This window comes from Ascaphus truei, chromosome 18 (genome assembly GCF_040206685.1).
Source record: "Ascaphus truei isolate aAscTru1 chromosome 18, aAscTru1.hap1, whole genome shotgun sequence".
Classification (NCBI taxonomy): Eukaryota; Metazoa; Chordata; class Amphibia; order Anura; family Ascaphidae; genus Ascaphus; species Ascaphus truei.
Window position 1 is genome coordinate 11,572,940 of NC_134500.1, and position 27,161 is coordinate 11,600,100.

Consider the following 27,161-nt stretch of genomic DNA (forward strand, 5'->3'; position numbering starts at 1 on the left):
TTACAATGTAGAATTCATTACCCATCGAGACTGTGATGGCAGATACCATAGATATGTTCAAAAAAAGGTTGGGCATCTTTTTAGAAAGGAAAGGTATACAGGGATATACCAAATAAGTAAACATGGGAAGGATGTTGATCCAAGGAGAAATCTGATTGCTATTATTGGGGTCAGGAAGGAATTTTACATTTTCCCTTTGAGACATCATTAGATAATGTTAACCTGGGTTTTTATGTTTGCCTTCCTCTGGATCAAAATACTGTTAGTACGGATATAGGATAAGTATCTGTCGTTTACATTTAGCATAGGTTGAACTTGATGGACATAGATCTTTTTTTCAACCTCATCTACTATGTAACTATGTAACTATGTAACTATGATGCACTGATAGATGTGGGTTGTAGATGTCATGTTTATTTCTATAGTGTTATTTCTCCAGATATAAAATGATCTAACAAATAATGCCCTGTGGGCAGAGCAGGAACGCTAGTTAAAAGTGGGCGGCTGGATCCATACAGAGCGATTGTTTAGTAAAACTGAAATGTTGGTCTTGGTCAGTGGCTGCCAACCCTTTCCCATTACTGGCTCTCTGCTGCCCACCCAACCTTTCTTTGGATTTCACAGACCTTTGTCTCTAAAATTGATTTAGACAGAGACCTCCCACAGCAAATTATTATATCAGCATTCTTAACCCCCCACGGCTGCAGGGGCCTGCGGAGCAAGTTTCGTACTGCCACCTACTGGCTCTCAATATATTTACATGCTACAAAAATGCTTCATTGGAGGATATTTACTAAGGCTACGCTTACAGTGCCGGCGACGGTCGCTGAAAAATCAAATAGAGATGACGTCCAGCGATCGCGACCAATCCATCGCTCCAATGCATTTTATTTGCCGCGGCGTCGCCGTCGCCGGCACTGTAAGCACAGCCTAAGGCTATGCTTATAGTGCTGGCGACGTGACGGTGACGTCAGGCTGCGGTCACTGGAAAAATCAAATTGAGATGACTTTCAGCGATCGCGACCAAGCCGTCGCGCTTACTATAAGCGCACGCGACAGCGGTAATGAATTTGTTTTGAAGCGATGTCTCATCGCTGTCGTCGGCACTATAAGCGCAGCCTAAAGGAGCTGATGAGGGGTATTGCACCTCGATCCGGCATTAACCTCCATTAACTTGAATGGCAGTCAACGGCACAACGCAGTGCGATAACGCGCATCAGTGCTGGCTGAATCCCAACATAGGATCGTTGTTATTTTCTATTGAATAGAAAGAATGTAACTGTTTCTTTTGCAGGATTCGACCCTGGATACTTTTGTAGGAAACCAACCCAAAATGGAAAGCCATTGTCTGCTGCCCATGAAGGCTCCATGTGTCCGGACTCGCAGTAATTCCACAAGTATGTTCTACCACTTCCCTTCTCACGCTGGACCAATTAAATAAACACACATTCTCAGAATGATAGGTGTAGTAAAGAATAACCCAAAATATATGACATGTAATATACATTTTTGTGAATGTATATTAAGGTTCGTCTACTTTGTTCATGAATGGACTAGTATCTGGTGAGAGGCAAATACGGCAATGAGAGATTTAGATTCAACCTAGTGATCCTAAGAAATAATTAACCTGTATGTTTTCCAATAGTGCCGTGCAATATTTCACATCAGCTGTTTGCTTTAGGTGTTAACCCTTATTGGATTGGAGAAATTGACCCCCCACTAACGAAGAAACCCGCCCTCTGCAGGGACAGACAGCCACCAAACCTGTGTAGCAGTAGGAAGTCCATGTCTCAGCAGCTAGACTGCTCTCCCGGAGGTGTGCAGGTACAGTATGGCATCTCTGCTCTCCTACAACAAATCCGTCATTGCTGAACATTGAATGCACTGCCTGATAGGATAGACATCGGTTCCCCAAAAATAGTTTTGCTGCAATTTGTTCTCACCCTTCTGCCCACTGTTCCAAACCAGTGGTAAAGCAATATAACTTGTGCTTCAATGTATCTCAATTTGTTGCGGACTTGCACACTAACAGTGAAATGACTGATTAATAAAATTGGCATAAATCAAACTGCAAACATTTTATATCAATAGTGAGCAGTAGGGTGAGCCCCTATTGCATTTGATTTTAGATCTGGTCACCAACTGTCCCAAGTTTAAAGGTAATGTCACTACCCAAGCAGAGTGTCCTGAATCTGAGTATAACTTGGCATGGGTGGTTTTTGCTGAGCTCAGTAGTGTGTTGGTCTTGAGTGGAGATTTACAGGGGATGATGTCAGAAGGATGGGACCAGAAGTAGAGTTACACAGTCACGTGCAAAGTAATTGCAGTGTGGTGACGGAAGCAAAATTGCTCTAGTCACGTGTCAAAATGGTATCAAAACCAACTGTTTGTTTGCCTTCGTCTGGATTAATATACTGTAAATACAAAGATAGGATGAGTATCTGTCGTCTACATTTATCATAGGTTCAACTACAGTAGATGGACATATGTCTTTTCTCAACCTCATCTACTGTGTAACTGTGTAACTGTGCAGTGGAAACCATCAATTTATTTATTAGTATTTCCTATTATTTACATATTCGCAGGCATAGTTGCTCTAAAATACACAAGAACATTGACCCAAAATCTATACCTCCCGGCTTCATACCACTATTACATCTTAGTTTTATTAGCTATGGTGAAGTAATGTGTACAATAATCCCCTTAAATGCTGAAGGAACATGAGACACATTGCTGTGCACTGCAGTGCGTATCAAATCAGCAATGAAAATATGAATGCCACTTCGGTAGACAAATAAGACAAAATGATAAGGACAAGTTCTCAGTTTTTTATGAACAGGTTCATCTCTTATGTCCAAAGAGCCCATTATATATTCTATCATAGATGGAAATGCAGGGCCAGCTGCAAAGTGCTATTCAACACGTTGATGCTGTTGTCTCACCCATTTTTTTCGTGCTCATAGGTAGTTTCACGATCCTCAAGGTCGCTGAGTTCAGAATCAGCGCAGCTAATGAACATGCGAAGTCCTTCACAGGCCTCTGTTATTTCCAATATCATTTTAATGAAAGGCCAGGGCAAGGTAAGACTCCAGAATTATTTGTATATTATTCTTACATGTATGTGTAGCCCGTGCAGTAGGAAACAAATTGGCATGGTCGTCTATTATTATCATATATTAGAAATGAGCCAACATATGCAGTAGCGCAGTACAATAGGGTTGGAGGACAAAAACAATAAGTAACACACATTAACTTGCATTGTTGCAGTGGGTAAGGAGGATCCTGACCCAAGGAGCTTACACTCTATAAGGAAGGGTACGTGGAAACATAAGGTACAGGCGGGTAGGAAGGTTGGTGTGTGTCGGATAGCTCCTTGTTATGTTAGGGAGTTGGGGAAGAAGTGGGATTGTGCGGAGGTAGAGCTGTGAGAGCAGGTAATGTGTGAGGGAGTTGGTGTTGGGGAAGCAGTAAGTGGGAGTGTGCGGAGGTAGAGCTGTGAGAGCAGGTAATGTGTGAGGGAGTTGGTGTTGGGGAAGCAGTAAGTGGGAGTGTGCGGAGGTAGAGCTGTGAGAGCAGGTAATGTGTGAGGGAGTTGGGGAAGCAGTAAGTGGGATTGTGCGGAGGTAGAGCTATGAGAGCAGGTAATGTGTGAGGGAGTTGGGGAAGCAGTAAGTGGGAGTGTGCGGAGGTAGAGCTGTGAGAGCAGGTAATGTGTGAGGGAGTTGGTGTTGGGGAAGCAGTAAGTGGGAGTGTGCGGAGGTAGAGCTGTGAGAGCAGGTAATGTGTGAGGGAGTTGGGGAAGCAGTAAGTGGGAGTGTGCGGAGGTAGAGCTGTGAGAGCAGGTAATGTGTGAAGATGGAAACGCTTCAATATGCATCTGAATACTGTACTTGACCCTGTAACGGCAGCAAACGCCTGACACCCTTTGCCTGCCCTTCGGCTGATGCCTTCACTAGTGGAAATACAATTTAGTACCTATCTCATTTCTTCAGAGATGTCAACCTCCACCTAAGCCCCAAATCGGAGAGATTTTAGGGTTTCTGGAGAAAATAAAGGCATTTTAATGGGGAAGTACAGATTTGTGAAACACAACTGGGGTCAATGATAATGTCTGTGCAAAAGGACTGAGAAGATGACATCTGTTTCTTCAAGACAACTGTGTGTGATTAATATGGCCACAGCATTTTAATCATAACCTTAGGCAGAGAGCTACATCACAAAATAACCAGACTAAAATTCAGACACAATATAGGGGTGGCCAACTCCAGTCCTCAAGGGCCACCAACAGGTCTACTTCAGCACAGGTGCTTCAGCCAACGGCAAGGCAATAGCTGAGCCACTGATTGAACCACCTGTGCTGAAGCAGGGATATCCTTAATACCTGGCCTGTTAATGCCCCTGGAGGACCGGTGTTGGCCACCCCAGATATAGGTCTTGTTTGGAGCAATTTTAACATTTCAATCATGATGAAAGCGATTTTTCAAATGACTGGGGCAAAGGGAATAGGGGCAACATTAAAAAGAAAAATGAATGTTAATACGATTGCATTTTCCTTGATTAGGGTTTGGGTTTTAGTATTGTTGGAGGGAAGGACAGCATTTATGGACCAGTTGGGATCTATGTGAAGACTATATTCCCTGGAGGAGCGGCCGCTGCTGATGGGAGGCTACAAGAAGGTAACTGTTTCTCAAGTGTGTGTGTTTCTTCACTGTACTGTACATATATTGTCTGCATTACTGCTGGAAGAGCCCACCGTGTTTGTCTTTCCTTGGTAGTGGAGTCCAATAATGTGTGATGGAGCCTTAGAACACCCATTGGTTGCCGTTGTTGCCAAAGGAACCAGCGACGCATAGCAAAGGTCACTGCTGATTAGAGATGGGCGATTTTTTTGGGGGGGGGCCCTGGATTTTGATCCGCAGCGGATTGGCCGGTTCCTTTGGTTCGCGGATTTCAGCGGATCGATCTCAAAAAAGGGCGATTCGTGTTTTTGTGGATTTTCAAAAGGATTATTAATGACCAATACACTCCGCGGATTCCGCAACCCGGGGACGGATTTGTAGAATCCAATCCGCGGATTCTTAAGGATCCGTCCACGGGTTTTATCCAGCAGCGGTTTTTGATGAAGCCGCGCGGATTAAAACCGACCAGATCCATTCGCGGGTTTTACACCACGAAAACGGATTTGGGGTTGAAAATGCAGAGGGGGGGGGGGGAAATTCTGGGAAACGGATTTGGCCGGATTCATCCATCTCCACTGCTGATCCCCCTGGCAGCCAAAGGGTTAAGGCAGCAGTCTATAGTAAATAGCGGAAATAAACACGGGAACACGTTTAAATGAGTTATACTGGTGAGAATCTCTACACAATCTATAGAAAAGCTGAGAAAACCCTTTGAGTGCTCCAGGCCGTTGTTCCTATGTCATAGGGGACTGGCTCTTCGGGGGCATCGTGACGTTGCGCCTACGCCATGTTGAAAGGGCCCTTACTGTACATCACGTCCTGCGTTCCCATGGAGCGCAGGACGCAATCTGACCAATGAGTAAATGGAGGCTGGAGATCCCTCCTCTTACGTCTCCTCCAAAATGGCCACCGTGGTCACATGACTAGTGTTGAAAGCAGTCACGTGACCACATGGTGCCGGAGGGGCCATGGCACTCAGGCACCATGACCCCAAAGGGTTAAAGTAATTCCAGTTTAATTACCAATGCAAGGCTTGCCATGTAGACTCTGAACAGTATATGGAGGTATGTCTTTATTTACACAGCGCCATCCTGTAGCGGTTTACAGACATAATACACATGACATAATAAAATAACACATAATGGGAATAAGCACTTCAGACATAAAAGTACCAATAGGAACAGGAGTCCCTTCCTGAAGAGCTTACAATCTAAGTGTTAAGTAGGTAGAACGTACAGAGACAGCAAGAGTGTGTTCTGGTCAGTGCGACTGCAAGGGGTCAAGGTCAGTGCATGAGATGTACAGTATCAGCCACGGAGCTACCCATGTGCTTCATTATTAAGGTGTTTTAAGAAAAGTCGTTAAGGTGGAGAGAGAGGGTGCTAGTCAGATATTGAGGGGAAGGGCATTCCAGAGGTGTTGGGCAGTGAGTGAGAGGTTTTAGGAGGGAGTGGGCTTTAGATAAAAAGGGGGTAGAGAGAAGACATCCTTGAGCAGAACGCAAGAGTCGGGCAGGTGTATAGTGAGCTATTAGGGTGAGATGTAAGGAGGAGCAGAAGAGGGTATAGCATTAAAAGAGAGGAGGAGCATTTTGTAAGTGATACAGTTTAATAGGAAGCCAGGAGAGGGATTAAAGCAGGAGATATTTAGGATAAAGTAAAGTGATTCTAGCAGCACACAATGCTGCATTTTAAGGGATTAGTTATGGGCTCAGACAAATGTAGCAGAAGTTCTAAGGTTTCACTGATTGGGCCTGAATTGTAAATCATCACGCCAGACATTTTTAACAGCAAATTATTGTTTTAATCTCCCTGATGAACGAGACTAGAAGATTTTACAAACGTCTAATCAGGGGGTGAAAGGTATGAAATGCAATTCATAAAGGAACGACAGAAAATGGGGTGAATCAGCAGGAAAGCTCAATCAATAAAGCAACCAATAAAGAAATGATTTGCTTTCATAAAGGTGGGTTTTATTAACAGCCTCATGAATATTGATATTTCTATAGAGAAGTTCCAGTCAAGCTTATTGCTGATATTGGGATATAAGACTCACATGATGATTTAGCTGCTATGTTTTCACATAATTAACTTTTCAAAGTGTTTAATCGCAGGGGATGAAATTCTGGAACTCAATGGAGAGTCGATGTACGGGCTAACGCATTATTCTGCGCTGCAAAAATTCAAGGTGGGTAATGCCAATCTGCTCTCAAACATTCCCCCTTTATCAGTATATTGTGAATCAGCTGTTGCCTTGTCTGTCGTAATAAAGGGGGGAGAGGGAGTAGGGGGTATGATACATTTTATTGGATCAACAAGTAGTATGTTACCAGAATTTGAACCTCTCAGGGTCCTTCATCAGGTATGGCAGAAATACAGATATTGGGGGGTGGAGGGGGAGAGAAAGAGGGGAAGATCCTGTTACAGTCCAATAGTAGGAGTGGTGGTGCAAGGGGCAAAAGGGTAGTACAGAACAGAAACTTGCCTAAGTAAGGGAAAGGAAGCCCCTATAATCTAGCACTCATCCTAAATGATGAAATGAAGTTAGTGAATTCAAATGTTATCTTTAATGGTAATGTCCTATTGAATATAAAATAATGGGTAGACAAATGAATGACATCTCGAGGTATAGCTGAGCACTAGGACTACCTATACCAGTGACACAATTATGAACTGGTGGAAGTTTTGCGTCTTGCCTAATATCACTGCATCAACTCTGTTATATTCACCCATCCCACTGTCCTAGTGTACAGCTCAGTGTGGGGATTACCCATACCACTCATACTATCACCAACTGGTTCAGAGCCTTGTATTTTGACCTACTATTATTTAATACTATTTTACCATGTATCCTTCATGTGATGCTTGTTTGTGTCATTCGTTTGTCTACCCATTATTTTATATTCAAAAGGACATTACCATTAAAAGCTACGTTTTAATTCGCTAACTTCATTTCATCATTTAGGATGAGTGCTAGATTATAGGGACTTCCTTTCCATTGCTTAGGCAAGTTTTTGGTCTCATACAGAAACAAAATTATTATATGTAGTGTTTTGTTTCTGTATTTCTGCCATACCCGATGAAGGACCTTAGAGGTTCGGAAGCTTGTAACATGCCTTTAATTGGACCAACAAGTAGTTTATACCCCTACCCCCCTACTACCTAATTTCTTACTACATGGAAGAACCAACACGGCTACCCACCCTTCTTTGCCTTGTCAGGGAAGTTTGAAGCACTGTACGAAGGGCGATTAACCCCATCGCAATGCTGGCCCCTTGGGCAGCCAATGGGATTTCCTGCCAAGGAGATAAACCATCGATAGCATATTGAAAAGAGGCTTTTGTCTTTCAATATGGTATGTTGATTGCGTCTTACGCTTTACTCTTTGTATTTTTCAGCAAGTGAAGAAAGGTGTTCTCACGCTGACCGTTCGGACAGGACTCAGCGCCCCAAATGTGAAGCCCGGCTATTTTGCTTCCCAAATGTTTCGTTCGCTAAGCTCCAGCACTTGTGCAGTGAGAGAACACAGCCCCTTTCATTCGGAAAGCTCCACGTTCATATTCAGCTCCCATAACCCCAATGACCGAGTGCTTATGGAGGTTTCATTACACAAAGGTATTGACTGGGCTCTAGAACACTGATATATCATTATACAGGCTAGAGGTTGAATAGCAGATTCCGTGGTTATTGAAGGAGTATTGTAGGGTAACTCTTTCATCTGGAGTACTATGTTTTACATTGATTGGAATTGTGGTATCCAAAGAACCTCTCCAAGATAATGTTGCCTCTCACATTGTAAACTTAATGGGTTGGGTATCCCAATATTGAACATTATATTGGTGCTATTATACTTTTAGTGTGCCCATCCTTTTTGAAAGCTCCCCCCCCCCCCCCCCTTTTTTTTTTTTTTACAGTGTCTATGTTTTGGAGATGAGGAAGTTTTGATTTTTGGAATTAGATACCCCCCAACCTTGATAACATATGCCAAATTTAGCCAATAGCATTGTGCTGCACTTGGTGTGGATTTAGGGTCGGGGTGTTGGATTCCAAAAACCAGAACTCGCTTGGCTCGTGTCTAATAAATAAATATATATATATATATATATATACACACACACACACACACACACACACACACACACACACACACACACACACACACACACACACACACACACACACACACACACACACACACACACACACACACACACACACTCTCATATTAATAGAGGCCCATTGACTGTGGTTTATTTTTCAGAGTCAGGCGTTGGTCTGGGCATAGGACTGTGCAGTGTTCCGAACTGTCGTAGCATTTCTGGGGTATTTATCCATACCCTCTCTCCAGGCTCCATGGCACACATGGATGGACGTCTCAGGTATAATTTGGCCGCAGTACGTTGGGAGCGGAAGAGTCTAGTTTTATGTTACAGGAATTATACATTGCTTATCAAGTGTAATGTGCACGTATTGTCGGTGTTCACTAAAGTCAGATAAAGGGTATGTAATACTAATTAATAATAATTATTAGAGCTTTGTGACTAACATAGCATTACATGGAGTCATGTAGACATGAGCGCAATGAACCCCAAAAGTCCCGGCATGGGAAGTTCAGACATCCCTTGCCATTGACCCAACTAGACCTTTGTTGAGGGCGTTGGGCTATGACCATCACAATTAATATTACCAGGTTACCTTAGAACAGGGGCGGCCATCTCCAGTCTTCAAGGGCCACCAACAGATTAGGTTTTAAGGATATCCATGCTTCAGCAAAGGTGGCTCAATCAGTGGCTCAGTCAGCGACTGACCTGGCCTGTTGGTGGCCCTTGAGGCCGGGAGTTGGTCACCCCTGCCTTAGAATCTGGTAAGTATCTGGGTTCAGGTTAACATCACAAGGGTGCACAGCACTGCTGCCATTCCTTACTCGGGAGATCCGGTCAAAGTGGCAAAGTGGCATTGCTGCTTCAACAATCATATGTTTCCTTTGATACATTGTATCCACAAGTAGATGATAACACAGTTTCTGAGTCAAACGCCTATTTCCATGACATGAAATCTTTTTTTTTCTTTATGTTTAGGTGTGGCGATGAGATTGTGGAGATAAATGACATTGCAGTCAGCAATAAGTGCCTTAACAAAGTGTATGCTCTTTTAAGCCATTGCCATCCCGGGCTTGTTACAATTCTTATTAGTAGGCATCCTGATCCTCAGGTATGTGTATACATGTCAGTTTTGGGGGTTCTATGTGCGGGGCTGCACTCTGTGTTGTTTGACCCTAAAATGACAGAATGAGGGCTATGGGTGAGGTTTTACTGTGTGTTGCACATATGGGACATTACGCTGAGTTGTGTATTTGCACAGTCTGCTCTGATGGCACATTGGTTTTAAAGAACATTGCACATATTTGCAGGCTGTAAACATTTTATGCTGCAAATATGAATGTCCTTCTTCGGATCATGCAGCTGTTTGCGACAGATCCAATGCAGATCATTCTACCTGTAATTATACCAGTAAATAAGAATTTTAATCAGTTAGTGTTAGGACTTGCGATATTATGGTCATGCCTTGAAGTATCTCACAGGCTTATACTGCTTTGGCCAAAGGGTTAAACTAAATTACCCTTTTTTCAAGACAGGTTTAAGAATATCCCTGCTTCAGCACAGGTGGTTCAATCAGTGGTTCAGCCGAGCCACCTGTGCTGAAGCAAAGATATCCTTAAACCTGACCTGTTGGTGGCCCTTGTGCATTGGAGTTGGCCGCCCTTGAAGTACACGTTAACATTTGTACAGATGTTTCCGACGTTATTACTCCCACTAACGCATTGTGTTGCGTGAAACAATGCACCATTGGGAGAACCATTGGTTTGAGTCAGCGACTTACAAAGAGGAGGAAGGGCTACCACATTACGTCACCCATGGGAGTGCCCCAGCGAGTGCAACATTGAACAACTTAAAATAGGGGCGAGTCTATAGCAGTAAACAAAGATGCCCCACTGCACATCCAACATGACAAATGATGTAGTTAATGTCTGTGTGTTTTTTCTTCTCATAACTATGGGTAATTTAGTTCAATCCTTTGGCCAAAACATCTCAAGGTTAGACCCTTTCAGCAGGTTCCTTCACAATGGGCTAGCCACAGGCTTCGGGGGGCCCAAGGCGGCACGCTGACAGGGGTCCCCCTGTAAATATAGATACAATATATATATATAATACTGGGAAATGACATGCAAATGAGCACATCGTGTCACCTTATGCCTGAAAAACCATTGTTACATGGAGCCCATATAAGCTAATGCTCGCTGTTAACACAGCTTTAAAGCACAGCATGGGAATCAGATGCAAAGCCAGAGAAACCACTCGCAGACATGTTTCAACCTTAATGGGTATCATCAGTGTGAAGTTGGTTGTACTACTGCTGGCTTTGCAATTTTCAAGGCTGTAGGGTTTACCATCACGTTTTAAGTTATGATAACAATACATGGTTATAAATACATATTTACAATACATTGCATGCACAGTTAAAGATAATATATAGTATAGGCGTATGTATCAGTTACTGCCCAGATTAAAATGTGAGGCAGCCCAGTATGGGATGCGAGGCATGTATGCAGGGCCTAGGGAGTTACATTTAGGAGCATTGTATGTGCTATGTGTGAGCTACAGTGCAGTAATAACGGGTTAAAAGATACAAGTGCCCTAATATATATATATCAAATGGAAATATAACTGTATGCTCATTTGCATGTCTTAGCAGGTCTACAACCCCACCTTTCACCATAATCACCCAGCACACAGCACTTCCACTGCAGCAAGGGATTCTGGGAAATGACATGCAAATGAGCACACAATGCCACTTTTTGCTTCAAAACCATTTTAAACATGGTTCCCTATAGGCTTAAGCTTGCTGCATGGTCACAGCTTTAAGCCCAGCCAGGGTTAAGGTATATATATATATATATATATATATATATATATATATATATATATATACTAGCTGAGAGACCCGGCGTTGCCCGGGATGTAATTTTGGGGGGGCGGACGACAGGGTTGGGCTTCCCCCCCCCTTGACAGCTAGGTGGGTGACTGAGTTGACTGAGTGTGTGGGTGACTGACACTTGACTGAGTGGGTGGGTGGGTTGGTGACTGAGTGGATGGGTGACTTTGGGTCGGTGACTGGGTGGGTGACTTTGGGTCGGTTTGACTTTGGGTCGGTGGGTGGGTGACTTTGGGTCAGTGGGTGGGTGACTTTGGGTCCGTGGGTGGGTGACTTTGGGTCGGTGGGTGGGTGACTTTGGGTCGGTTTGACTTTGGGTCGGTGGGTGGGTGACTTTGGGTCGGTGGGTGTGTGACTTTGGGTCGGTGGGTGGGTGACTTTGGGTCGGTTTGACTTTGGGTCGGTGGGTGACTTTAGGTCGGTGGGTGACTTTGGGTCGGTGGTTGGGTGGGTGACTTGGGTCGGTGGCTGGGTGACTTGGGTCGGTGGGTGGATGACTTTGGGTCGGTGGGTGACTTTGGGTCGGTGGGTGGGTGACTTTTTCAGGGTCGGTGACTGGGTTCGGTGACTGGGTGGGTCAGTGAGTGGGTAGGTGGGGTCGGTGAGTGGGTGGGTGGGGTCAGTGACTGGGTGGGTGGTTTTGGGTGAGACTGGGAGACTGAATGGGTGGGTGACTGACTGGGTGGGTGAGTGGGTGACTGACTGGGTGGGTGAGTGGGTGACTGACTGGGTGGGTGAGTGGGTGACTGGGTGGGTGAGTGGGTGGGTGAGTGGGTGACTGACTGACTGAATGGGTGGGTGACTGACTGAATGGGTGGGTGACTGGGTGACTGACTGAATGGGTGGGTGACTGAATGGGTGGGTGACTGGGTGACTGACTGAATGGGTGACTAAGTGACTGGGAGGGTGGGTGACTGACTGGGTGGGTGACTGACTGAGTGGGTGGGTGGGTGAGTAAGTGGGTGGGTGACTGAGTGAGTGGGTGACTGAGTGGGTGACTGAGTGGGTGGGTGGGTGACTGAGTGAGTGGGTGGGTGACTGAGTGGGTGACTGAGTGAGTGGGTGGGTTACTGAGTGAGTGGGTGGGTGAAAGTGGGTGACTGGGTGAAAGTGACTGGGTGGGTGGGTGTGTGGGTGGGTGACTGGGTGTGTGGGTGAGTGGGTGGGTGAGTGGGTGGGTGTGTGGGTGGGTGAGTGAGTGGGTGGGTGACTGAGTGAGTGGGTGACTAAGTGAGTGGGTGGGTGACTAAGTGAGTGGGTGGGTGACTGAGTGAGTGGGTGGGTGACTAAGTGAGTTTTTGGGTGACTAAGTGAGTGAGTGGGTGGGTGACTAAGTGAGTGGGTGGGTGGATTACTGAGTGAGTGGGTGGGTGACTGAGTGGGTGGGTGACTGAGTGAGTTGGTGACTGAGTGAGTGGGTGGGTGACTGGGTGAGTGGGTGACTGGGTGAGTGGGTGAAAGTGACTGGGTGGGTGTGTGGGTGAGTGGGTGGGTGTGTGGGTGAGTGTGTGGGTGGGTGACTGGGTGACAGTGCATGGGTGGGAGACGGTGGGTGACTTACCTTGACCCCGTGGCATCTGGCTGGGGCAGGAGGTGAGTTCGGGAAGCTGGCAGGGGGGGGGCAAGAGTGGCAGGAGACCGCGCCGCGCTTACCCTCCGTCTGGGAGCCGGTGCACATGAGGAGGAGGCCCGCGCCGCGCTTACCCTCCGTCTGGGAGCCGGTGCACGTGAGGAGGAGGCCCGCGCCGCGCTTACCCTCCGTCTGGGAGCCGGTGCCCGTGAGGAGGAGTTCCGCGCCGCGCTTCCCCTCCGTCTGGGAGCCGGCGCACGTGAGGAGGAGTGCAGGAGACCCGGGCCGCGCTTCCCCTCCGTCTGGGAGCCGGCGCACGTGAGGGGGAGTGCAGGAGGCCTGGGCCGCGCCGCGAGGGGGGAGGAGCCTGGAGTTTGCTGCTGAGCAGGAGGGTCGCGTTTCCTCCGCGGCGCACGGTGAGGGTGATGGTGCGGCTGGGGATTGTGCGGAGCGTGGGGATTTGGGTGAGGTGGGGAGGGGGGAGAGAGTGAGGGGCACCGGGAGAGGAGGGGGGGTGTGGAAGGTGAGCTGCGGTCCAACTGACGGGGGAGAGTGAGGCTGTGTGTGTGTGTGTGTGTGTGTGTGTGTGTGTGTGTGTGTGTGTGTGTGTGTGTGTGTGTGTGTGTGTGTGTGTGTGTGTGTGTGTGTGTGTGTGTGTCGTCACTCCGCCTCAGGCCAATGAGAGGTGCGGGGGCGGGCAGGCCAAGGGACCAATGAGATTTCCCCTAGGGACACAGGAAGCTGCAGACAGGCATACAGTGCTTTCACTTATATATAATAAGATATATATATACACACACACTTCCCATGCTTATCGCTACAGCAAAGGTCATCTCCCCTCTCCTGGGGGGGTCTAGGGTCCCTGTTCAATAGGTTAAAAATATATATATTTTGGTTCCATTCCTTTTGCAGTTAACCCCCAGAACGGGCGGGCAGCACCACAATATATTAAAGCAGAAATACAGGATTCACTTTTTCAAATGTTTTTAGCTGTTTTTTTTCTTACAGGATTGAACCCCGTTAATTTCAGCACTGGGGACCCCTTGCTTCAGAAGATATTCTCCGTCTCTGTTGTGGTGCTGGTATCTCTGCAGGCAGGGAGCTTGTGTGCCTAACATTATGGCGGTGTTTAAATGTGCCCGCGTCACCTGGGCCAATAGGAAGCCGTGATCTCTTCCGGTGTGGCTTCCTATTGGCCAGCATGACCTGGACCTTTAAACTCTGCAGAGATACCGGCACCCACAACGGAGGTTTGTATCTCGGGAAGCCGGGGGTCCCAAAAGCTGAAATTAACACCATTGAGCTCTAGAGACCCCCTGGTTCAATCCTGTAATAAAGGGGAGCACAAACTTTTGATGCTGTGCCCCCTGCCTGGCCTCTCCGATCTCACGCCCCCTCTTCTGCCTGGCAGCAGCGTCAAATGACGCTTCGGGGTCACGTGACGTCAGGTCACGTGACCCGCGGCATCATTTGACGCCGGTGATGTCACGTCACATGACCCCGCAGTGTCATTTGATGCCGCGTTGCCATGGAGACGCGTCTGAATCCTGGTAAGTTTTAGTGTTGCAGAGGCCTCACGTGATGCCCCGGCATTAATTTAAATGCCTTGGGGTGGAGCGCGGGACCTCTGCAACCGTCCGCGCCCCCCCCAGACAAATCTCCCGCCCCCCGCTGGGCGGTGCGCCCCCCCCCCCCTCCACCCCGTTTGCGCACCGCTGCTGTAATAAAAGAAAAAAATCTGTATTGCTGAGTTACATAGAGGCCTTTATAGCAAATAGTCACGCTAATTTAATGACTTTATCATCTTTATTCTTCATAGCGTGAGCGAACATATGAAAAGGTGATCTTCCTATTTTGCAAGCACTTTTCTCTCGTCTTATCTTGCGAGCAGGCTAACCCGCGGTTATACTGCGTTTAGAAACCTTACTGTTATGTAACGCGCGTTATAACAACTCTCAATCCGGTGTTGAAATATTTTGCAGGTCTCTGAAAAGCAGCTAAAAGAAGCCGTGGCTGAAGCCGTGGAAAGCAGCAGATATGAGAAAGATCCGCCTCCGTGGAACGTGGAAGGTGTGTATAGAAAGACGTGTTATGTAACACAGCGCAGTGTGAAACTTTCCAAAATGCATTCGCAATCTTTATTTTTTTTTATTTTTTTGGTATAGTGGGGGGGGGGGGGGTTGACAAAAATCTTTTTCTAGTGAATGTTGAAGGGCTAAAAGCTTTTCGGAAATTGCACATTTCCACCATCCATTCGCGATTTTGCCAAAGAATCGCCGCGCAGTCACCAGTTGCTGGCCCAGCATGCTCTCCTCTCCGGCAAACCCCCAGATTTCAGGCTCTGGATGGGAGTTAACATCATTAATGGAAATGCTTGGTGGATTTCGGCCACGATTCGGCTCAGAGCGATTCGTGACTTCTTTTCTCGCCCCACCCCCCCAAAAGGAGGGGGGCCATTTTCGCCTGGTTTACAATCGTTTGTGAAAGCGTTGCACTTCTTTAACCCTTTGAGTGCCGTGTGGGCTGCGGGGCCAGAGTGTCATGGCCCTCGCCGACACTCACGGTCTCGTGATCGCACTGTCGGCGGCGACGGAAGGGGAGGAGTCCATCCCCCTTCCATTCCTCATCAGCGTAGAGCACGTCCTCCCTTAACGAGCCTTGTCATGGGGCTCCTTGAGTGCCAGACCCCATGACCTGATAGCTACGTCTTGGGCACTCAAGGGGTTAAACATGACACAGCAGTTATTGACTGTACATAAAGTCAACTGGGCAGAGTGCAGCCATGTTTATTTCCCCATGGGAATTGGAGTTGCTGGCAAATGATTTAACCTAAACTTCTGTAAGTTACAGAGTTACATAGTTGCATAGAAGCATAGATACATAGTAGATGAGGTTGAAAAAAGACAAGCGCCCATCAAGTTCAACCTATGCTATATTTAGACGGCAGATACTTTATCCTACATCCGTACTTACAGTATATTGATCCCGAGGAAGGCAAACACACAACCCCAGTGACACATCATCTAGGGCAAAAATAAATTCCTTCCTGACCCCGCGAATTGACATTAAATGATCTGGCTTTAACGGTATCTTCATTGCAGGTGATAAGAAGATGGCGTCTTGCTGCCATGGTAAATACCAGTGTGAGAGCTGCATTGAGAAGCACGCGGCTTACCTATATTCATACCGTAGAGAGCAGAAGCAGATGACCCGGTCCAGCAGTGACAGCAGCTATAACCCCAGGTCACTGTGTGCCAACGTAGACTCGATCAAACTGTATGATCTGAAGAGTAGGGTACATAGCGTTGATGTACCGGTTACAACAGAACCTACATTGCTGCATTATTCTTCCCCGGTCAGTTTGGAAAACCATTTACCTGCTGGCAGTGAAGTGTTGAACATATCTCAGGTTCCCTGTAAGAAAACCAATGGACATTCTGGAGACATACTCGTGAAGAAATCTAGAACATCAAAACCAAAGCCACCACCTAGAAAGTATTTTAAACAGGACTTCAAGGATGAGGTAAGTGCCAATCATGGATGTACTGTCAGGGGACATATGGTCTTCTAATGTTATGATCCAGTTAGGAGAAACCTGAAATGAAAGGTCTTCGTCGGTGCTGGATACTCAACTCAGGAGCCCAGGGAAGAGGGGTGTTTTTCTTGCCACCTTGTATTATGTTAGTCTTTTTAAAAGGGCATCCTACTACTGAACCCGACATTGTAACGCTCAAGTATAGCATGTCAATATGTAATAGTATGTATGGTTGCACTTCCAATAATTCAAAGCCGTGAGAATAGAGTGAAAATAAATGATTGGCGATTGCGTTTTAAGAACAGCTGCTGTTCATTGCTGCCCCTACTAATGCCCCTTAACTCGATCCATCGCAAAGAGTACATTTGGGGTTCTTGAAAGACACTGAAAGGGTTAGACAGGGATCTTTGTGAAAACTGAAAGAGAAAAGACGCAGGATGTGGTTTAACAGAGGAAGTTCACGTTTGCCCTGTGTACATCTCAGAAAGAAGAAAGAATCGAGATAGAATAAGGGCACTTCTGCAGGCAGTTTAAGGAACGAATGGCCCCTGTCATTAATTATTGCATGATCATCCAGTGCATTTTGTTTACAATTGTTGCTTTCATTACACAAAACACACCTGTCACACTCCTGCTATCACCTATGATGCAATTAAGGTACTTCTTTTACCGCCTCTGTAATTAGGTGCTGATTTACTGAAGGGTGCAAACTGTGTACAGCAAGCAGCTCTGCTGATCTTTCTCGCCACGATCTTATACATTAGAGATCAGAGGGGAATAGTCAGGCCAATGTCTATACAAGGTGAAAACTAGGGCTGAGAAAGCGATGGCTGTTTTACACTGAGACTACTTGTAGTTTGCTGGCTCTGCATTTCTTCAACCCAGGCTGTGCTGAAAAAGTTGTGCAATGCTGCAGGCATAAGCTCATTTGCATGTCATTACCCAGAATCCCTGGCTGCAGTGGAAGCAATGTATTCAGATGTTATTAATGGTTGTTGACCTGTCAGATATGGGAATGTGCTCACAAGTGGCATTTTTATTTGCTGCACACTAGGACGAAGAATAGGCAGATCTATATCGACAGACAGATGGTGATAGCTATATAGGGCTTGATTTTCTAAGCAGTTTTCCACCATAAGGCACCTTCTGATGCAAGGAGACACCTTTAGCTCATTCAATTCAATAGGTTGTAAGAGGTCTTCCCGCCCCGGAAGGGGTTTTACAGCAGAAGACTGCTGTATCGGTATGGGCCGCAATTCATAGTGTTCTATTAGGAATCAGGTTGAAGTCAATATGGTAATTATCCTTTCATTTATTCACAGCCAGAGAGGCCTGTAGCATGTCATTTGAAGGGAATGGGACATACCAGAGGTTCTCACCTCCAGTACTCAGAACCCCCCAACAGGTAAGGTTTTAAGGATATCCCAGCTTCAGCGCAGGTGGCTCAATCAGTGGCTCAGTCTTTGACTGAGCCTGTGCTGAAGCAGGGAGCCACTGATTGAGCCACCTATGCCGAAGCAGGGATATCTTGAAAACCTGGGAGGGGGGTGTCTTGAGGAGTGGAGATGAGACCCCCGTACTATGCCTTCATTGAGGTAAAAATAAAGGTGGATAAAGGGTCTTTACCTCAACGTCATCTCAGGCTCAGTAAATACTTGACCCAACACAATGGGTGGATGAATGAACAATAAAAGAACATGTGACAGTGTCCCCCAACACGCTTATGGTTTTCATATTGCTGTGTGGTTTTTTTTGCCGCCTGCATTGTTTCACAGGAAGCAGGAAACTTGCTGCTTAAGGGAAACCAACAGGTTGCAGCCCACAGTGCAACGGATACATCTTCGTCCCCGAGCGAACACGCGCACACAGCTTCTCCAGAGCAAGATCAAGATAGAAGCTTGAGCACAGGTATGTTACACGCCGACATTTATCAGCACACCCCTCCCCCCTGTCTCGTTCCAATCCAACATATACGCGCGCTGCTGGCAGCGCAGCAGGAGATCCGATGCTATCCTCAGCACGGAGAGACAGCGCGCTTACTCCAGCAGACCTGGTGATTCGTGGAGATGGGCGAATCTCCCCAAATCAGTTTCCCGGATTTTTGCTGACGTTACACCCCCCCCCCCCCCCCAAAATCCATTTCACGAAGTAGAATCCGCAAACGGATTTGGGCGGTTTCAATCAGCGCGGATTGATCAGAAACCGCCATTGGATACAGCCTCGGGGCGGATTTGTAGAACGCAAGCCGCGGATTCGGCGATTCCGTCGTGGAATTCTTACGAATCCGCCAACAGATTGCTGAATCCGCAGAGTGTTTTGGTCATAATAATTTTTAAAATCCGCCAATCGCCAATCACCGCTTTTCAGATTGATCCGCGAAAATCTGCGGATCAATCGAACCAGCCGATCCAAATCCAACAAAGAGATTCGGCCACCTCTAGTGATTTGGTCACAGATAAGTAAGACCAAACGTTCTGATATGTGAACTTCAGGGCGTATAACAGGGGCTCTGTATTAAGTTTTATATGTTCATGTCTAGTGTAAGAAACGTGTTCCCCATGTTTAATGCAGGTCTTAGCTTGAACACATTATTACATCCCATCTTCATATGTGCATTTAATAATACTCTCCCTCCCCCCTCCTTCCCTCCCCCTTATCCCTCCCCCCTAGACCTCTACATTTCTCACTGGTCCAGGCAGGTGCAAATGATGTACAAATACCTTGGATCATTTACATTAGGACATGCCACTTACTGCATTCATATCTGATTTGCTTGTCTTAGTTTAGAGTTAACTCCATGGCAAAATTGAGATGAAAAAAAAATAAAATAATATGTAAGATACTTGAGGTGCTGAAACTCAATGGGGAAATCCCATAGAACGGAAGCAAAAAGAGAAGCCGTCTAAGAGAATAGTCACGTGGCTAGTAAATATTCAGCCAATGCTTTGGTCCAACGCAGGAGACCTTCTCAAGAGAAAAGGTCTGTGGTCTTGGACCAAAATATTGGAGCAGGGGTGGCCAACTCCAGTCCTCAAGGGCCACCAACAGGTAAGGTTTTAAGGATATCCCTGCTTCAGCACAGTAGCTCAATCAGTCCCAGCTTCAGCACAGCTGGCTCAATCAGTCACAGCTTCGGCACACGTGGCTCAATCTTTGACTGAGCCACTGATTGAGCCACCTGTGCTGACGCTGGGATATGACCTGTTGGTGGCCCTTGAGGACTGGGGTTAGCCACTCCTACCTTGGATGAATAAATATTAGCCACTTGACCACTATTTTGGAATGCTACTCTTTTCGCTTCATTTGTATAAAATAAACATAACCCTCTCTCCTGTTGTGTCTATACCGAAATTATATTTTTTCCCATAAAAACAATATTGTATAATACATGCATTAATTGCACTAAACATTTACATATTTTCAAATCACTGAATACTTTATTCCTAGTGGGCATATCTCAGCCATTTAGCAATTACAATGGTTACTGCTTTCTGCATCATAAGATAATATTGCCCCACTCAGTGTGCAAATCTTATTAAATGTATATATACATTATGCTGTTCTCATGTTACGCAGGGATTGATTAGAGAAAAGATTGGAAGAATTACATTTTTTTACTGCAATGATTTGTTTGAAGAAATCTAGATTTATACTGAATGTAATAAAATATCCTGTGTGGACAGGTTTATCATTGTACCAGCTTGCTGTACCCATCTTTATGTGCTGTATGTCACGCTGCATTAATGCAGGGGTGGCCAAATCCAGTCGTCAAGAGCCACCAACATAATGACTGAACCACCTGTGCTGAAGCAGGGATATTTTTACAAAAAGACCCAAGAGGGTCCAAAAAGATCCCACAATATGCACTTGCTGTGGATTTATCAATAATGACCCTATGAGTCCTAGAGATCTAATATCTCGATCGCTAATAGTGATAGAATGAACTAACTCATACACAACTTCCTATGCAGTTCATGTAAGGATCGCAACGAAAAAGAATGTTTTATTAAACCATCATATCAAAAATGCATTTGATTATATAAAGTGAATGATTAAAAAGTCCTGCATGATGGGGGGTGGCAGCCAGCTAGAGCTAAGTATGGTAGTAACCAGATGCGCACACAGCGCAACACTTGTAGGTAATGGTCACAGGATGGGTTTGTGGGATAAACTGCAGACTGCTGATGAAAGGGATAGGAATATCAATACCCTAACAGAATCCCAGACCCCATGTGTCTAACATATCACAACACCTGTGACCAGTAGATGACCAAATTGTGTGTATGCAAATCAGCGTTATTGCTGCTTCAAATAGCATGTAGCCAGTATATATACACACGAGAGCGGGTGTATCCTGTTTGCACATACAGTACATTCAGGGAGTTACCAGCAATTGGTACAGAGACCCAAAGTATCAGTTAATAACAATCAGAGGGTAGATACAGTAACCCACTCCAATCCTACTCGCTACAATAAATAGGTAGGACAACATGGATAGATATAGTGTATGTGTTGGTGTAGCCAATTGTGAGCATGTTTAATACACGTACGTGTGTGTTACAACTCCCAATCAAATGGGCATACTACATAACCACGTCAATGAGCACTGTGTCCTATAAATGAAACAGTGTCTCCAATGGTACCCCCGCTCCTGTGTGACATGGAGCAGCACCGAGACATCAAACGACAATGGCCGTATGGAGGAAAGGTCATGTCGCCACTCCCCTGGACGTCACCGTCGTGACGGTAAACGATTCCCCAACGCCGTTTCGGAGGAGGAGACTCATTTGATGTCTCGGTGCAACTCCGTGTCACACAGGAGCGGGGGTACCATTGTCGGGGTACCATTGTATACACGGTTTAATTTATATGACACAGTGTTCATTGATATGGTTATTTAGTATGTCCATTTGATTGTGTGTTGTAACACACACGTGTATTATACATGCTCACAATTGGCTACACCAACACATACATAATATATATTGGATCATAGCGACTTACATAATAAATGATTGTATGTAGAGAAATTGAAAACATATTAAACGTTTCTTAAGGTAGATAGGTGAGACTTTAACAAGCAATTTACATGCATCCAAGTACTCCCCCAATTATCGCATTACCTAAGCAAAAAGTTAAACCAATGATGAGTAATATGAGCCCAACAACTTTCACAACTTGACACAAAAATCTTTGTTATTGGTGTGACAGGGTAAATAAAAGCCACCAGTTATATGCCTGGAAAACCTATGTCTAGTCTGCAGTGCAGCACTGACTAGGTTAACTTCAGCTGGGAACCTCAGGACAATTAGTTGGATCCCAGCTGCCTAATCAAGGTGTGTTAAAACCCAGGCTGTAGACACATGGAGCCTGCCTGTTGGTCTGAGTAGCAAGGTAGTTGAATTGTGAACTGTCTGTCCCCTGCATAGGAAAAGGGTAACTGCCTGATTTATAGACTGTCTGCTAAAGAGAAACTGTTTTGTTTGGTTTGCGGAAGAAAAAGCCATTTTCTTTTGTTGCTGATGAAAAGCTATTTTTGTTTTGTGTGCTGTATATCTTTTAAGGCTAAATAAATAAGCCTTGTCAAGAAACCCACGTGTGTAGTTGCATGTACCCTGCAACAATTGGTCTTATTGTTTTGAAAGTTGACAGGAGCAATTTGTTAGGTCGGAATAAGGCAGCTTTTCTATATTAGAACCAGGCGAATAGCAGATAATCACTGGTAGATTTTAGAAGGGAAATGTTAAAAAAGTAAGCGCGTTCTAAGTGAAACTTCTTTGTGTTTCGTCACTGAAATTGTATTTTGATGTTTTTGATTGAATGAAAAACTTTTGAGAGTATAATTACAATTTCAGTGACACAACACAAAGAAGTTTCACTTAAAATGCGCGTGGTCACCACACACAACCTTTTGTTTTTAAAAACTATGACACACAAACGAGTTAGTATAAAAAAATTAGGTAAGAAAGCAGAATGTCAATAAGCAGAATCTTGTTTTACGTAGCCCTGAGAGTGTACGCAGTACTGGACATAGAATTTATAGGCATCGTGAATCCTTGCCCAAAGAGCTTGCAGTCTACTTTTTTTGGTACCGATGCACAAGAAGATAAAGTGGCATGCTTAAGGTCCCACGGAGATTGGACCGATTTACTTGGTTTTAATAAAGCTATTCTGTGTCCCACAGGAAATCCTCTTCCATCACATCACAGGCCGCTGCTTAGAAGACAAGCACGTGTCGACTACAGCTTTGACCCAACAGCAGAAGACCCTTGGGTCCGTATTTCTGACTGCATAAAAAACTTGTTCAGTCCTATCAGCCTAATGGATCTAGATGCTAGTGTCAGCCGAGGGGAGAATAATATAGAGCGGGTTAGGCTACCATCTGAATCTGAAGATACCGGTTCCGAAATGTGCAAAGCAGAGGACATGAGCAACTTGAAAAAGGGTCCACCAGTGGCGCCAAAGCCAGCCTGGTATCGCCAGAGTCTGAAGGGATCTAAGAATGGAAATACAAAAACACCAGATGCCACCTATCTGGGCAAGCCCAAAGTCATTCCCAACGAGGTGAATAATAACTTCAAACCGCAACTTTCAAGCCGGACATCATCAATTAAACAGAAGATAAGTTCATTTGAAACTTTTAGTACCCCACAGTCACTTGGAAAGGGGAAAGAGAAGCCTAACTTTAAACCTCCAGTGCAACAAGGAACATCTCCTGACCAAAAAGAATCCGAATGTGTCCCTATTTGTTTCCATAGGGTCACTGCCAGCACTGTTGAAGTTGAACAAGTGAAAGAAATTAGTCAACCTCAAGTACTAGAGCTGAAGGAACTATCTCATGCTCCGCTACATACAAGTTTTCCCGGTCCAAGGAGAAGTAGCAGCACCAGTAACGAACCACCGTTATATTCTTCATATACCGAACTCGCTCAACCACTACCATCGAAGGCACCCAGCCAGAGATCTAGGAGTTTGCCGCTGACTGCCACCCCCGAAGCTATGAAGATAATCAATGAAAATTGTAGCAAGATTTATTCCATCAGCAACCAAGTGTCATCTGCTTTGATGAAATCCTTACTCTCTTTCCCACAATCTCCACAGTCGCAAGGCACTGATCCATGGCAGAGTGAGTCCTCCACAGTAGATGATCTCCCATCTTGCCCGTTGACTGAAAACCACCATTTGGATACAGGATTCTCTGTGAAGTAAGCTATGTGACGTAGAGCAACACATTACTACCTGCAGTGCTGGCGATTCCCACAACACATCATACACCAGTCCTAGGCCTCGCCACTGAAAGGGCGAAACATTATTACGGTAGTTAACAAAATAATGACTAATAATCTAATAATACAAATTCTAACGCTGTAGATGCAACGTTTTATGGAGTATAGTTACAAGTTTACTTCTGTAACCCAGGCTGTGCTGAAACGCTGTGTAATACGGCAGTCATAAGCTTATGGGGTCCCATGTTAAAATGGATGAGCAGTAAAGAGTGACTCACTGTGCTCATTTGCATGTCATTACCCAGAATCCCTGGCTGCAGTAGAAGCACTGTATGCTAAGAGATAATGGAGAAATACATGGTTTGTAGACCTGCCTGAGACTAATGAATGTACAACAAGTGGTATTTTTATTTACCACTAAGTTATTCTAAGTAGACAGGTACACACAACACAAAAAACCTTAAATGTCACTATTACAATGTAAGGTGGCAGAGCATAGATAAGGAGGCTTGGAGGCGGACTTGCTTCTTAACACCCAACTTTTGGACCCCAGCAGGATATATTAAGCTTAGAGAAAGGAAGCTGTACTATTATTAATAAATATATAATATATGAATTATCTGAAAAAGATGCAAGTTACGTATATTCTGCATGCAATGTGATATTACAGAGGGTCACTCAGCAAGGAAGGAAGCGAGCTGGAAACAACAGGATGTATAGCTAATAAGGGGGGGGGAAACAATGGTGTATTCCCATTGGGGGACCTGTGTAGAAAATATTGTGACCCCCATTTTCCATCCTTCTTTTTTTGTTCTTGAAGCCTCTCTGAGCTAAGAGGGTATGGTGCCGGGCAGCCGGAGAAGGAAGAGGATATCTCAGAACAACCTCAGTCCCTGTCCTCAGCTGCTACACCTGGTCAGTCTGTCATCTCTCTGCTTCCCCTGGAAGAATTAACTCAGCTTATGGAGGAAGTCAAAGTGCTGGACCAAGAAACTTTAAAGGTCTGAATGCTGAGAAATGGTTTATTTACCTATACAACGGCACGGTTTTTTATTTGTATCTGTTCCTGTGCAAAGCACGTCTAAGCAAACATGTTAAAGCAGAGACATGTTAGTCACATACATGCTAGTCACACACAGTTCCGTGTTGTAATTTTCCATTATGTTTGCACCAGAATAATGCTGAAAGTGATAAAAAATTGTGAAACAGCTGCAGGGAAGTGGTAATTTGTAGAAATGTGTAAACTTTTGATCGAAATGTTGGTGCCAAAAGTTCTAGCGAAACGGGCAGATTTGTTAAAAAATAAATTAATCACAATTTTGCTTTTGGGGGCAGGGGGGGGGGGTGAAATACCAACTGATTGACTTTTTAAATTTTGAAAGTTAAATTAATTGAATGTGGAATATCCATTTACTTTTTAGCGTCAAGTGGGTTGATGCAAACGTTTTCACCTAGCCAAAAAGGGTGAATTTCGCAAAGTTCACTAACACAAGGAAATTATTTTATTTTTTTAATATATGCCGCCTTATGAATACCCTTATTGAAAACTAATTACCTAAGCTGTCGGTCGATTCGTTCTCCCGTCATCGATCAGCAAAATCCTGCTTCACAGGCTTCACTTAATTGCTGCTCATCAGATTCAATCAATCCTTGAGTCAGTGTAACTCAGCAGCTACAATGTATTCATATATTACTAAGGTAACATTATCTATTGTTACAGTTTGCAGCTCAAACTGCAGGGAATATTGGCAACAAATGATCACAAACAGGAAAGTGTTGCAAATTCTCTTGCACTGCTGGGGAGGTGGACTAAACCTGCTATAGAAATCAAAGGATGTTCTGTATATTAAAACTCATTAAAAATGGCATTAAGTGTTGAATTTAAAAACAACAAAAATAGTAAGTATTATCTAATACTGATTTATTTAAAAAAAAACACACGTAGGATATTTCTTAGATTGCTCCTTTAAGATAGAGGTGCACATACTTTTCTGGGGGGGGGGGGGGGTAGGGGGGCAGCGCTTACAGAGGCCCTGCGCTCTTCCCGAAGGCATTTAAATTAAATGCCGGCGGGAGCGGCGAAGGCCTCTGTGAGTTCCCTTACCTTGGCTCAGGCGACTTCTTGCGACGCATCGACATGGCAACGTGGCGTCAAATGACGTAGAACGCAGGAGACAAGGTAAGGAGGGGGGGGGCGCGAGCAGGTGGTGGGAGAGCCAGCAGGGGGCGGCGTTGGCGCACCCCTGCTTTAAGACACAGACATGCTGCTGTTTTGCTAGTAATTTACTGACTATGTCCATTCCCTTTGCTTAGCAATTTGACGACATCCATGTAGTGGTTCTACACAAGGAAGAGGGCTCCGGCCTCGGCTTTAGTCTGGCTGGAGGACTTGATCTGGAAAACAAAGCCATCACCGTATGTATTGTCCATGGGAACGTCTTAGTTATTTATTTGCCAATACATAGGCTGTAATTCCTATTGTCGTGCTCATCTCTGCCGCTGCACAGAGATGTCAATGACAAGGCTACAGTATGGACTATGTTCATATCTATCATGGCAGGGGTGGCCAATTCCAGTCCTCAACAGGTAAGGTTTTCAGGCTATCCCTGCTTCAGCACAGGTGGCTCAATCAGTTGATTGAGCCACCTGTGCTGAAGCTGGGACTGATTGAGCCACCTGTGCTGAAGCAGGGATGTCCTGAAAACCTGACCTGTTGGTGGCCCTTGAAGACTGAGTTTGACACCCCAGCTCTGGATTTATTAAATGAAATAGGTTTGAATGGAAAGGTTGCACCTTAATAAATCGGGTACAGTTGATTTTTGCTACAGCCGGGAGACTGATGCATAATAACTCCCGTAACTTCCTCATTTGTGAGGAATTAGGCACATCCACAGAACGGACCTGTGTGACATAAAACCCTGCATTAAAGTGGGCATCACACCCTGCATTAAAGTAGGCATCACACACTGCATTAAAGTGGGCGTCACACACTGCATTAAAGTGGGCATCACATACTGCATTAAAGTAGGCATCACACACTGCATTAAAGTGGGCATCACACACTGCATTAAAGTGGGCACCGCACACTGCATTAAAGTAGGCATCACACACTGCATTAAAGTGGGCATCACACACACACACTGCATTAAAGTGGGCATC

General features: G+C 45.2%; 1 protein-coding gene across 2 annotated transcripts in view; it reads left to right on the forward strand.

Moving 5' to 3' along the window:
* IL16 (interleukin 16) overlaps nt 1-27,161 on the forward strand; it is a 44,705-nt gene that overhangs the window by 13,201 nt on the left and 4,343 nt on the right. For both annotated transcript variants that reach the window (XM_075575536.1, XM_075575537.1), the window contains exons 5-18: nt 1,295-1,397; nt 1,682-1,824; nt 2,964-3,080; nt 4,562-4,676; nt 6,793-6,866; nt 8,077-8,293; nt 8,940-9,057; nt 9,757-9,889; nt 15,224-15,311; nt 16,343-16,764; nt 18,552-18,684; nt 22,961-23,981; nt 24,823-25,003; nt 26,316-26,417. In XM_075575536.1, coding sequence (XP_075431651.1) covers nt 1,295-1,397; nt 1,682-1,824; nt 2,964-3,080; nt 4,562-4,676; nt 6,793-6,866; nt 8,077-8,293; nt 8,940-9,057; nt 9,757-9,889; nt 15,224-15,311; nt 16,343-16,764; nt 18,552-18,684; nt 22,961-23,981; nt 24,823-25,003; nt 26,316-26,417 — 2,967 coding nt within the window. The remainder of the gene's footprint in view (nt 1-1,294; nt 1,398-1,681; nt 1,825-2,963; nt 3,081-4,561; nt 4,677-6,792; nt 6,867-8,076; nt 8,294-8,939; nt 9,058-9,756; nt 9,890-15,223; nt 15,312-16,342; nt 16,765-18,551; nt 18,685-22,960; nt 23,982-24,822; nt 25,004-26,315; nt 26,418-27,161) is intronic.